General features: G+C 45.2%; 1 protein-coding gene across 1 annotated transcript; it reads right to left on the bottom strand.

Annotated features, from left to right (window-relative positions):
- Positions 1-5,006: 5,006 nt before the first annotated feature.
- LOC136652277 (somatotropin) lies at positions 5,007-13,015 on the bottom strand. Its single transcript, XM_066629206.1, has 5 exons — positions 13,006-13,015; positions 9,893-10,056; positions 7,454-7,570; positions 5,934-6,095; positions 5,007-5,207 (listed from the first exon to the last, which is right to left on the bottom strand). Exons 1-5 carry the CDS (start codon positions 13,013-13,015, stop codon positions 5,007-5,009), a joined length of 654 nt encoding a protein of 217 aa, XP_066485303.1.
- Between the last annotated feature and the right edge of the window lie 1,334 nt (positions 13,016-14,349).

Raw genomic sequence — 14,349 nt, 5'->3', positions numbered from 1 at the left:
AAGATACTAAAAGCAGAAGTTTTCTGATTCTCAAGAAGACTCTTGTTTATTCAATTAAAATGTGTACTGTCTTCTAAATTTGTCTCTTGCAGGTGTCTGTGGTTAGCTAGCTAGACACTATATTAGTTTGCTAAGAAGCATTGCCAACTGATAAGCCAGCAGCTAAAACTTACTTCTAATGACTACAATATATGTGTTTTCCCAGCATTGTGATGTCCTTGGCGAGTCGTGTACTTCTGCCAATGATGAAGCCTATCTATCTTTGCCTTAGATACGACTTCCTTTTCCATATTCCAAAATGTATCAACGCAAGACTTTGAGGCCCCAAGGTCTCAGCTTCTGTGAAACTAGCAAAACAGCTTTCTAAAATGAGTTTTTCAAGCAGCTTTTCTGTGAGACTAACTATGGTTCTTTTAGATGAAAACAGCCTTTAGCAGTGTGGCTTGTAAGCTTTTAAGCTTTTGCCCCAATGGCATATTACCCTGGTTATTCTGTCACCTTCCTTCAATTGGATTCCACCCATTTTTAGGGAGTACCTTACACTCTTATCCTTTGTCAGTGGTCCAAGTGACAAAGAATTGCCATGTTTAGAGAGAAAATTCAAGCAAATTGTCAGTGTGCATCTAAGGTAGGGCAAATGCCTTGGGTGCCACTGAGCAACAGCTTCCCATCTGACTCTAAGCTTCCGCCAAGCTCCTGTGAGAACACTGCTCAGCAGAAGCTGAAAATTGGCCTGGAAGCTGCTGGAGAAGGGGTGGGATTGCGAAGCTGTCGCTGCCCTCCTCCAAACCTGGAAGTGGCATCAAAATGTCACCACCCCAGGCAACACTGTACCAGCTACACTGCTGTTGAAAGTAGATTTAAGTCCTTTGTTGAGATTGTTTGGTTATGAGATTAGCCAATTAATGAGAGATGTCATCACTTTATCTCTACCAAGTCTAGTTCCTAACTTTTAAAAAAGGGCTGCTATGAAATGGAGTGAATAGCTTTCTGCCAGAGGTGCCCACCAGTAAGTCCTTTTGCCAGCGTCACAAATTTCTCCATGCACATTTGTTATCTATGCATTTGTAATTGGAGCCTGGCTGATGCTCATCAAGAGACTCTCTGGCCCTGGTTATTCAGCTGCAGATCTGTCATTTTATCTCTTTGTTTCTTGACTCAGAGCAAAATGCTCACTGGGCTGTTTTGTTCACAGCATAGTCTCTTTTAACATTTATTGGCTAAAATCAAATGCCAGTAAGTTCAATATGTGAATATTGGGTCCAACATCTAATGAAAAGATACCACTTTAGGGGAGAAAGAATATCTTTGCACGTTAAACACGTGGGCTTTTCCACAGAAGCCATCTCCAACATTTTGGATTGCTCTTCTAGCATAGTTGGAGATTGGAGAAGATTGTTTGAGTGATAACTTTTGCTGCAACAAACCCATTTTTGCCCAGCCCACAAGTGTACACATTTGATCCCTGTTGTGTATACAGGTAGTATCTTAGTATTCACTGATTTGACTTACCACTGATACTGGGGTCCACATTTTAATGCCTTGTAACAAGGAAAAAAAGCTCCAAAATCCAATTTCCTACCTTGGTGCTATTAAAATGCACCAGTTGCAAGCTTCTTGGGGTTAAAGATAGCTTTAAAGACCCAGTTCCAGATTTCTTGTCCCTTGATTCTCGCACCAGAATGCATCGGTATAGCCACTGGATAGGGTATTCAGACACTAGATGGGATGAATAATGGAATCTAATGGAATGAAATTATTCCATCAGGAATAATGGAGGAGCATGAAACCTGGAAGTGGGTCTTTAAAGCTATTTTTCCATTGATTTGGTATCCACTGAGGTTTCTGGAATGGAACCCCAGTGGATAACAAGGCACGGACCTGTATGCAGCATTGGGCAGAAATGGCTTAAGAGGACTTCATGAAGGATTTGACAGGATTAGCTTGTCAGGTAAGGGGGGGGGAGGACAAAATCTGTAATAAGATTTTGAATCAGTAAGTCTAGGACGATGGCTGCACAAGGTCAAGCATTCAAGGAGATTCTTCTCCCGCTTCCCAGTCCGCCATCGCCATTCTCCTCTATTCTCCTGCAATATGTATTAGAAAAGTGATGGTTGATTAAATCATTGTGGACCAGCTCCTGAGATCCTAGTTATCATTCTACAGACACAATGAGGAAGTAGAGACCTATAATTTCAAAAAGTGTTCAGGTCTGTGTTTTCAATTGTCAATTGTGGCAGTTGTGAGGTGCAGCAGTTTCAAAGTCTCTTGTTTACAAACGAAAAGGAGGCTTCTAAGGCTGCAATCCTGTATGCGCTTTCCTGAGAGTGAGCCCCACTGAATACAATGGGACATCCTTCTGAGAAGACATGCATCAGATTGTGCTGTAGCACACATGTCCACTGATTCCAACTGAGACAGTGACCAGATATCCTTTTTTCCAGGATATGTCCTCTTTTTTAGCCTCATGTCCTGGAAAAGAATTGAAATGTACTTTTCCCTGTGAGCAGACCCCTGCAGGCAGCACGTAGCCTTCTTGTAATTGATAAATTATATGTAATAAATTATACGTAATATAGTTCTAAATGTAGTAATAACTAGTGTTTAAATTAACCACATAAAATCCATATGAGTGTTTTTCTTTTATTTTGTCATGTCCTACATTTTTCTTGGATGTCCTATGTTTTGGGGTGCCTTGTTCTCTTTTGTGCTTATGACATCTGGTCACCCCTGGGGCAGGTCCAGTGTTTATGTTTGGAGGGGGCATGAGTACTCCAGAGCCCAGGTCAACTGGATGGGTAGACTGGACTCCAGCTAGGAACCTAGATCAACCTGCGGGGTAGACCTGGGCTCCCAGCTGAGCTTATGGCCTCTGTGGTAGTTTTCCGGGGGCTCCCACCTGGACATTGAGCCCAGAGCTATCTGTCAGGTAGACCTGGGCTCCCTTTCCAACTTGGCTACGTCAGTCACCAATGCCCTGCCCAGTGGGCATTCCCCTGGATCCCAACTTTGCTCCCTGCTGGTGAGACAGTCTGGAGGGGGCCATGCCCCATGAACCCCCCAGATCCACCCATGGGTCACCCTGAACTGAGAGATGATTGGTGACTGATTGCATTACATGGCACTCCAGCCTCTGTCTCCTTCCAACCTTCCATCTTTGTGCTGGCTCCCCCCCAAAAGTGGTTCCTGATGATGACAGTGGCTGAGCTGGGAGGAGAGAATGGATGTCACTGGGTGTCCCAATAGATGGGCAGATGGATTTTTGCCTCCTCCTCCCTTTATTTGCCCATGCTTAAGCATCATGGATTGTAGGTGGCCACCTCTTTCTCTCTCAAGGCCAACTGTAAAGAAAGGAGGAGCGAGGGAGCCATTGGCTGCCCCAGCGTGGGAAGACAGGCACCTTTGAAAGAGGAGCAGCTGCTGAGTGTGCAGAGCCCATCGGACAGGTGAGTGGCCAGCTTGGCACCTACTTTCTCTTTCCATTTTCTGAACAGGAACACAGCAGTACCATGAGCATGAAGCTATCTGATCTGGCATTCAGGTCATGACTGGTGCAAGGCCCAGCACCTGCCCTCCCCCCTGTACAAGAACAAACAAGAACTTTGACACAAACCAAAAACCTTATGAGAGCAAGGCAACCTCTTGACCCCAGGCTCTCATTAGTGGTGGGGTCCTATTTTCCCAGCCTCAGCCCAGTCCTTATCCAATGCACCTATGTGATAAGCTGTCTCATATTACACTGCTGTCAAGTGGTCCACCTGGTGCCAGTTAGCACTGATTGATGAATAAGGCAGCTGGAGCAAACCTTGAGCATATAAAAGCCCCTGCATTTGGGCAGTGCTTTGCTTTTGGACTTTGTGGGATATTGGTAGGCTATAGAGGGGCTTGAAATGGTATAAGGATGTGCCTGGAAATGCCTCCTATAATGCTCTTATTTTTTAGAATAAAACTTTTTTCTGACAGCCCTAGACTTGGACCTGCTTCTTCCTCTGATCCAAAAGAATCTCTGGCCCTAGAACATCTGATCTTACCCTGCCACTGATCTCATACAGGGAGCTCTAAACCCCTGGTCCAATGCCTGGCATGATCATTGGCGTTCTGCCATTGCTCCTCCTCACCATCCTCTATTTATGCTACTTCCAGGTTCCTGACCAGCCTTACAGATCCTGGGTAAGTAGCAGCAGAAGTGCTCTACTCTGTACCACTCCCTGGGCTGGCATACAGATGTTCAGGCTACTGTACCTGAAGGGCCTTCTCTCTTTGTAGAGCTATAGTATGTACTTTTTCTCAGCCTTTTTCCCAGCCTATAGTATGCACTTTGGCCCAGCCTTTGTAAGGTTTCCCAGCAAGCCAGCTTGCTCATCCTCTTTGTAGGGGTCATGGCAGATAGTGGCATAGCTAGTGCCAGCAGAGGCTTGCTGCACCATTTAGTCCACTGTCTGTCGTGGAGTTTGCAGAGCTACTTTGGCCCATCTGGGACTGTTTTGTTAGCAACCCCCATAGATTAACAGATTTGTCTTTCTGTTCTGGTGGTTTATGGCTTTGTGAGGGTTCCCTTCTTTGACTCCTGCTACAGAGCTGCCCATGGAGATGAAAGAGAGGCACAGACTTGCACAACACAGTGAGTGCTGATCCCAGTCAGTAGAGTATTAGTGGGTGATGCCACCCATGCTTACCTCAGTCCCAGACAATCACCCTCCTTGTTAGGGGAACAGGATTATTCTGCAGTGATACACACTCTGCAAGCAAGGCTTTTAGCTTGTTTATTCATTGGAGGCAAAACTGCTTTTATCTCTACAAGAAGGGAAGAATATAGAAGAAGGGAATGTAGAGGGTTCTTGTGAAGAGCAGAGCTATGAAATGCGGCACACTTTGCTCTCAGCTGGCTCAGAATTTCCTCACACGCAGAAGGTCACAGAGAAGATAGCAGCAGCACACTAACATCACCAGGCTTTGGAAAGTGGTGTACAAAGTGAGATGGAGACAGATCTCTCCCTCTCTTGCCCTCAGACGGTGCAGTTAAGTTCACCAAACCGCCGGCATTTCATTACTTTCAGGTAGGTCTCCACCTTGTGCAGGTCTTTCTTGAAGCAGGACAAGAGACTGTAGTTTTTCATCAAAGAGCCTTCATTCTGGAGGTTGACATCAAACTTGTCGTAGGTGGGTCTGATGAGCTGAAGACCCCATGAGCTCCCATCTTCCAGTTCCTGTGGAAAATATACTGCTGCGGTTGGGAATATGGCACAACAAAAGCGCTACAGTGAAATTTTGTTAAAAGCCCAAGTTTGACAGAATTTGAAAATTCCCTGCATTTGATTCAGCACTAGTTACAACTATGGCTTACTTATCTTCCCCCTCATATTGTGGGTGGATGGAGACAGTCTTGGGTGTGGCCACAGGGGATAGAGGGAAGGAAGAGGCATTCTTGCTTGCCCAGCACCCCTGGTCACAGGAAGGATCTCCCCTTGGTACAGCATATATCTAGTGCTGTACATGTTGGGGGCAGCCCTTTGGAGTGCATCAGCTCTTTGAGGCAGTATAGTTCAGTGTCACCAGTTTGCTGCTGACACTCAGCTCCATTTCTTCTTTCTTCTGTCTCAAGCTGTGATGGCTGAGAAAACTCTGAATCAGTGCCTGAGAGACCCACAGTGTGCTGAACATGGAACATCAAACTGAAGCTTAATATGCATATCTGAATTGGGATATGTATATAGTGTTCAGTATTATACTTGTCTCAAGTTTATAATCCCCAGCCTCTTAAGCCTTTCATTATGAAGAAGTTGACTATTCTCATATTTTAGGTGTTTTGTCCATTTGTATACATGTGTGCATTTGCACCTTCTCCAGGTGGGTTCACCAGAACATCAACCGTATTCTAAACAGCACTTTTTGCCTCTTTACATGCTTATTAACATGGCAAGAGGTCTGCTTACCCTCATAAGAGCCTGAATACCTTCTTCCAAGTCCTGGAGTTTTTCATAGACTTGATCCGAAGTCCCAAAGACCAAACTGTTACTGAACACCCTGCTGAGGAACTGCACAGGATTGAGCCATGACTGAATGAGGGTCAGTGAAAAACGGAGCAGCTCCATGTCCTGGAATGGAGAAGTTAAATCAAAAAGAGGTGTAACAAGGTCCACTTCTTTCACCATGACCTTTAAGATCAACCAGGAATGCCTTCCTAAATACACTTGATCAGATCTGTAAGATCGCACAGAGAGGTGGCTGCCCTACAATTTTGGAATTCTGAAAGTAGTGTAAAATGTTTTTATTCAGACTGGCTGTTGGTGGTCAGGCAAAAGTAGAATATTTAGCATATCAAATCAGCTCTTGGGAGGACTGAGTAGGGCTATAAATCCAAGCAAAGAAATATTCTACTCAGTCCACAATAACTCCCCACAATCCATTTCATTGCATATTAATTGCTAGAACAGAAACACATCTGAGCAGTGAGTTTAACTGAACCTGAATCATGAATTCTGAGCTGAATTATCCTATATTTGTCTGTACACCAGGAAGAACCAGGTTCAAATGCCTCAGGTACAACAACTAAGGCAGAGCTGGTGTAACATAGTGGCTAAGACTGAGATCCTATACACAGTTACTTGGAATTAAGTTCCATTGAAATCAGAGGGGCTTGCTTCTGAGTAGACATGCAGAGGCTTGCACAGTAAGGGATCAGAATCAGAATTTGAGTCCACCCTCTGACATTGATTCACTAGGTGGTCTTTCTTAGGCAAGCCACTCCCTCAGCTTTAATCTTCTCCATCTGCAGTCTGGGGATAATCACACTTACTTTGTTGGTTGTTGTAAGGGCTTCATGAAACATGTGAAATGCTATACAAATGCTAAGCATCATTATGAAGTCCTGTCAGCCTTTCTCCTTGAGATCTTGTTCACTGGAGTGAGCCTGGGCCTTTCTGTAGGCATACCAGCCATTTGTTCTACCACTGAGGACAGCTTCTCCCCCAAATGTTCTAGAAATATGGAGCCCTCCTCTCCTTGGCAGCAGAAGATGGGATTAGAACCCACTGCTCCTATTGCTGGTGAGGATAAAACATCGCCCTTAATACAAGGAACCCTACATGATCTCTTGCTAATAAGCAGTGATGACTAATCCTTGAATTAGCAGAGAACTTTCTTCCTCTCCCTTCAGAAGGAATCAGACCCTGAAGTGGCTCCTCCCCCCCCCCCCCACTTTTGCACACTTGAATCCAGTGCTCAAATTACAGGGAGGGTAGAGGGGGGCCCATCCTGCATACTTATTTTGATTATCACTCTAGCACTGAGTTTTTAGAAGCCAGTGAAGGGCCACAATTTGACAAAAACTGAGATAAATCAGGGAATGGAGATTGTAGATTCCCACTCCATAATGTGAGCACTTCCTGAAACACAAGATTTAGACATCTGTGCAGTTGTTCTGCTAAAGAAGGTAGGACAGGAGACAACATACTGATTTTTGCTGGGCGTCATCCTTCCCTGTGGGTGCAGGGATGGTTTCTGAGTAACAGAATGAAGACTGAGAGTTTTTGTTGGAGTTTCGCTGGTCTTCTGGGATGTAGGAACGTTCCTGTAAAAATTCCACAAAATTCTTTGAGAACCTTCTTTCCCTCCACAGTGTACTCAGGAGGGCAGTTTTTGAGAGGGTGAAAAGAGAGGCAATAAGCAATGCCTACAGAGAGGTGCCAGGCACATTCTGATGCCTGAAGAAGGAAATTGCACCCTCACACGGCCCCAAATGAGTTGTGTGTTGCTACTTTTGATGACATCTATAACATGCTTCCTGAGGCAGCTGCTTATACAGTGGGTCCTTTTTTATCCACAGATATTTGGAACCTGCTGATTTGACCCATTGCAGGTTCTGAACCTGCGACTAGAAGACCCACTGAGGACCTCCTGGACATGGCCAGAGGTCGCGTCTGGGACGTCTTCTGTGTCCCATTCTTCAGACAACAGGTAGGGAGCATGGATTTCATTATCTGCAGTTTTCGGCATCCACAGGGCAAATAGAAATGGAACCTTCGCAGATGCCGAGGACTGTACTTGCTTGATGGTAAGGTTGCTTCTGCCTGGAAAGCTACTACTCTCACTAGGGAGCCCTTCTTCTTAAGCCAAGATCTGTAAGATTTAGCAATAGTTACTTTGTGGCAAGAAAAGATTTATTATGCACATGTTCAGATGCACATGCCTTTTTGCTTCAGATTTCAGTTCACATTTAGGAATAACATCTAACATAAGAACAGCCCCACTGGATCAGGCCATAGGCTCATCTAGTCCAGCTTCCTGTATCTCACAGCGGCCCACCAAATGCCCCAGGGAGCACACCAGATAACAAGAGACCTCATTCTGGTGCCCTCCCTTGCATCTGGCATTCTGACATAGCCCATTTCTAAAATCAGGAGGTTGCGCATACACATCATGGCTTGTAAGCCGTAATGGATTTTTCCTCCAGAAACTTGTCTAATCCCCTTTTAAAGGCATCCAGGCCAGATGCCATCACCACATCCTGCGGCAAACGGTTCCACAGACCAACCACACACTGGCTAAAGAAATATTTTCTTTTGTCTGTTCTAACCCTCCCAACACTCAATTTTAGTGGATGTCCCCTGGTTCTGGTGTTATGTGAGAGCGTAAAGAGCATCTCCCTATCCACTCTGTCCATCCCCTGCATAATTTTGTATGTCTCAATCATGTCCCCCCTCAGGCGCCTCTTTTCTAGGCTGAAGAGGCCCAAACGCCGTAGCCTTTCCTCATAAGGAAGGTGCCCCAGCCCCGTAATCATCTTAGTCACTCTCTTTTGCACCTTTTCCATTTCCACTATGTCCTTTTTGAGATGTGGCGACCAGAACTGGACACAATACTCCAGGTGGACACAATACTCCAGGTGTGGCCTTACCATCGATTTGTACAATGGCATTATAATATTAGCCGTTTTGTTCTCAATACCTTTTCTAATGATCCCAAGCATAGAATTGGCCTTCTTCACTGCCGCTGCACATTGGATCGACACTTTCATCGACCTGTCCACCACCACCCCAAGATCTATCTCCTGATTTGTCACAGACAGCTCAGAACCCATTAGCCTATATGTGAAGTTTTGATTTTTTGCCCAAATATGCATGACTAACATTGAAGCGCAACTGCTATTTTGCTGCTCAATTTGCTGCTGGCAGGCCAGTCTGGAGAGATCCTTCTGGAGCTCCTCACAATCACTTCTGGTCTTCACCACTCGGCAAACCTAGCAACCTCACTGCTCACCCCTGTCTCCAGGTCATTTATGAAGAATTTGAAAAGCACTGGTCCCAGGACAGATCCTTAGGGCACACCGCTTTTCACTTCTCTCCATTGTGAAAATTGCCCATTGACACCCACTCTCTGTTTCCTGGTCTTCAACCAGTTCTCAATCCATGAGAGGACCTGTCCTCTAATTCCCTGACTGTTGAGTTTTTTCAGTAGCCTTTGGTGAGGGACCATGTCGAATGCCTTCTGAAAGTCCAGATATATAATGTCTATGGGTTCTCCCACATCCATATGCCTGTTGACCTTTTCAAAGAATTCTATAAGGTTCGTGAGGCAAGACTTACCCTTACAGAAGCCATGCTGAGTCTCCCTCAGCAAGGCCTGTTTGTCTATGTCTTTTGAGATTCTATCTTTGATGAGGCATTCCACCATCTTACCCAGTATAGATGTTAGGCTGACTGGCCTATAGTTTTCCGGGTCCCCCCTCTTTCCCTTTTTAAAGATCTGAAAGGTCCCAAGTTCAGGACACAGTACTTTTGATGTGGATGCTTCCAAGGAGGTGAGGGAGATGCCTAATCATCCCTTTAGTAGATTTTCAAGAGTTGACATACATGGTTGACAATACAAAATGGTACCCAAGTACAGTACTTACAAACTCCTTGAAGGTTTCAGTTGCAAGCAGGTGAAGATGCTGGGCCCTCAGGACTGCATTAGCAAACAGGCTGGAGAGAGGCATTGAGTGGAAGGCCTCTGTTTCCTCAGGCCATTGCAGGGTCAAGATAACCGACACAATGATGAACAGAGAGGGCTTAGATCCTGCAAAAGAAAATGAAAGGGGTTGCACTTGTTTAAGCTGCAATCTAATTAAAACAAGCAGTGCAACACTTCAGCAGTAGATGAAAGTCAACTTCCTTGCAAGATCAAGGCCTCTTTTGCAAGTTGGTATGCTTTGCTAAAGCTGAGGTAACTAGACAGATCTGTGGCAATGTCTTGCAACCAGATTTTAAATGTCCTTGGCTCCTTTTCAGGTGAACTAAGCAAATGTTATTAAATTTGAACTACTGTATAATTTAGGTTTAAGATTTTAGAATAAACCCTTATAAGGCCTCAACTCCTTAGTGACAGGGCCAAATCCTATCCAATTTTCCTGGGCCGGTGCAGTCATGCCAATGGGGCATGTGCTTCATGTTCCAGTTGGGGAGCAGTCACAGAAGCCTGTTCAAGGTATGGGGACATTTGTTCCTTTACTTTGGGGCCGCATTGTGGATGCACTGGTGCTGGAAAACTGGATAGGATTGGGCCCTCAGGCCCTAACCAACTTTCCAGTAGTAAGGTAAGGGCAATGCAACTCTGAGGGAACAAACATTCCCTTACCTTGAGGAGGCCTCTGTGACTGCCACCCAATTACAGGATGCAGCACATGCCCCATTAGCACAGCTATGTCAGAGCTGGAAAGTTGGTTAGAATTTGGGCCTCAGTGAAATTAAATAGTATCAAATCTGAGCTATCAAATAGCCTAGAATCAATGTTTTGCAAACACAGTTTGTAAGAAGTAGGTATCTTCTAGACCAGGTATCTTCTAGACCAGGGGTCTCCAAACTCTGGTCAACTGGGCCAGAGGCTCTCAGGGGATCAGAGAGTGGCCGTGGGCCACATCTGGCCCCCAGGCCAGGGTTTGGAGACCCCTGTTCTAGACTAAGGAAGCATATCTCTGCTAAACCTGAGCTGCTTTTAGTTGCTGGGGTGGTACATAATCCTACTTACTGGAATTACAGATGCTACTTCAGGACTGAGCCACACAACCATCTTTAAAGTTCATATTGAATTATATTTTTCTGTAGCCAACATATATAAGACCCTCTCAGAGCTCCTTGGAAGGAAGTAATGGTAGTTAACTAAGGTTGCCAACTCTCCAGGTTTATTCTGGAGTCTCCAGGAATCAGCATTAGTCTCCAGGTGATTATTGAAAGCAATCTTGGAGATTTTGACAGGGTTTCCTTGATGACATGACTGGCCCAATCTTACCTAACTCCCAGTACTGCACCAGCACAGTGCCTGCTGAATCCAATTTTGGTCTCCTACCTGTGTCAGTGGGCCTTCTCTGGTCCACCGGTGCATGTGAGGAGGCTCTGGCTTCCCTGCCAGCACTATGCAGCGTGCGACTCTGTGCACTGCCAGAATGCGCTTTGTTACTGCCATAAGGCAGTTTACGCTGGGGCAGTCCAATAGGTTTGGGCTACCCATCATGTTGAAAAAAAAATCTTCAGTCAGTGGTGGCAACCCTGTAGTGGTCATTGGTTGAATCCAACATGTGCTCAGATCTGCAGTTCATATAACTTTTTTGGAACATGTAGGTGTAGGAGGAGGCAGGAGTAGTTGTGGTGGACATATTGTTAAATCATCAAAATATTGCAATTTGGGTTCTTACAAATTGGTCAGGTTGGTTTGGACTGAAGTTGTCCTTAGATAAATTGTTCTATGATTTCCTTACATTTTAGACTGTCAAGGTACATCTAGACAATAGCTTTGCCTAATTCTTTGTCAGGCCAGTGGTCCAGCTACCATCTACCTTGACTTGTTAGTGTCATTTCCTGGTCCTATTGCCTGAAATCCTTTGTTAAAGATCCTGGAATAAAACCAGGCATCTCCTACACAATTCACGTTTTCTGCCTCTAAGCCAGGGGTGTCCAAAGTTTTTGGCAGGAGGGCCACATTATCTCTCTGACACCGTGTTGGGGGCCGAATTAATTTACATTTCAAATTTGAATAAATTTACATAAATGAATATATTAAAGATGAACTTATATGAATGAATGAAGGTCTTGCAGTAGTTCAAGGCCTATAAAAGGCCTTGCACAAAGCAAGGCTGCCCTTTCCTTTCCTGCTGCTACTGCATCACAGACGTTAAACAACAAGCAGTGGAGGGAGCCCTCATCCCACAGCTCACTCGAGAGCCAAACAGTTGCCCTCACGCTGAGAGCAGTTGCATCGGGCCAGTGTGGGCTCCAACAAATCTCCCGAGGGCCAGAGGCTCATTGGAGGCTAGGGGCTCCCTGAGGGCCACATAGAGAGGCCTTGAGGGCCGCAAGTGGCCCCCGGGCCGGGGTTTGGGCACCCCTGCTCTAAGCTGTGGTCTCTCATGATACACAAACTGCACTCACTGGTCAGGAACTCTGCATGGACAGAGACAGGTGACAGAACTTGTGCAAGATAGAATCACCAAAGTGGATAGCCATTGGGAATGAGTTCTCTTCATAGACACCCACTCTCCCTTTAACATAATTGTCTTGATGTCCCCTGAGCATCACAACCCAAGAGGGTGGCCTTTAAAGTTGGTTGCAGATTTAGCAGCAGTTCAGAAAGTAGCAGTTTTCTTTCTCTAAAGCAGCGATTTTCAACCAGTGTGCCATGGCACATTGGTGTGCCATGAATGGTCCACAGGTGTGCCATGGAAGTTTGGAGGATAGTAATTTATTAGTAGGGCCATGCAGGGGTTGAGCCCCTTCCTGGCAGCATGGTATGCCTTATCGAATGTCCAGAAACAAATGGTGTGCCCTGAAAATTTTAGCACCTTGTCAGTGTGCCATGAGATGAAAAAGATTGAAAATCGCTGCTCTAAAGGCTTGCCAGTCTGGGAAAAAGAGCCACTGAGCAGTTCCTATAGAACTGGCTGTTTATAGCAACTCAATGCCCAGTGTATGGAGCTGTCGGAGTGGGGAGAAACTAAATAGTTGGAGAGGCTTAGACTTTTCTTATCACACATACCTGAAGCCATGTCCTGTTGGCGAATCTCTGGTGTTGTATAAAGACTGTTTCCCTCCTCTCATCTGTGCTGTCTGCCGTTGGCCTCCGTGCCGTTCTTATACAGTAAGCCATGATTATGCATTGTCTCCCAAACGTGTCCTGATGCATAGATCCATGTGTACGGAGAAGTGTTAGCTCATCAGCATCACATATGTATGTATACATATATATGTAGAGGGCAGTTGCTCCATGAGATGTTTGTTTGTTCTCCCTTGAAGTGTTTACTGAATATAAAGCATGTAAAGCATGTAAAACCTGCCCACCCAAAGCCTGCAAAACATAGGGCAGGAGAAAGTTGAGATCCTATTCATGCATGTCTTCTCAGAGGTAAGTCCATTGATTTCAATAGGGTTTACTCCCAGCTAAGTGTATGTAGGACTGTAGGCTGAGCCTGGTTGTTGGTGGACGAAGGTGCTGGACCACAGAGGTGAGATTCAGGAAACTGGCAAGACAATGTTTGACCCACGTAGAACCAGGACAATGCATGTTCTCTAATTACAGGATGTCCCAGTTATGTCCTCCCTGGTTCTTGATGCACAGCACCAACATAGGCTCAATGGCCAGCAACAGTAGGAGTGGGGACAACTATACAAGTTCTATATCCCTCTCCAGTGTTCTTGCCCAGCAGGGTCCTGGTCTTGAGAGTTTATACCTTGTGCTAGGCATATGAGACAAAAGAGAGATTTTATTGTTGTATTAACCATTCCACTGCCCAACCATGTCCCTGCCTGAACCTAAAGAGATGGTCTTGGATCCCCAAGCTATTGTACTGCCTTATTCAGAGGTCAGCTTAGTTGGGCTTATGACCCAGGATTTCATGTCTATCATGACAAGCATTGGACTATCCTAGCATGTTATCAGCCCAACACGTATGTCAGGTTACACACTGGGCCTGGTATTTTCTGCCAGGTGTAGAGTATAACCTATGCAAGGTGGGATTGTCAATGGTCTCATTTTCATGGGCAAATCACTTCCTGGTGAAGTTTAAATCTGCATCAGCAGCATTACTGCTCTCCTTTGCAGGCATTGGGAGAGGGCGCATTGGTTAAGTTGGTCTGCCTCTAATGCGTCCAAATGATTCTCTGATATTCATGGGCAGTTTCTGGTTCACGTGTCTGATATTTCTGTCAAGGCTTGGTTGATCTGTGGACTACAGAAATGACTTGGACTGTAAACACTATTGCTTCTAAGTAGCCTCTTCCACTCAGCATAGTTCATTCATTTCACTCAGCAGACCCGGGCATTTCAGAGCTATAAGCTGTGAAACAGTTTATTTATTTTATGTATTTAGTTAAGGAATTTATA

Source organism: Tiliqua scincoides, chromosome 5, assembly GCF_035046505.1.
Source record: "Tiliqua scincoides isolate rTilSci1 chromosome 5, rTilSci1.hap2, whole genome shotgun sequence".
NCBI lineage: Eukaryota > Metazoa > Chordata > Lepidosauria > Squamata > Scincidae > Tiliqua > Tiliqua scincoides.
Note: the sequence above shows the minus strand (reverse complement) of the source record. Positions and strands in the feature narration are given on the sequence as shown.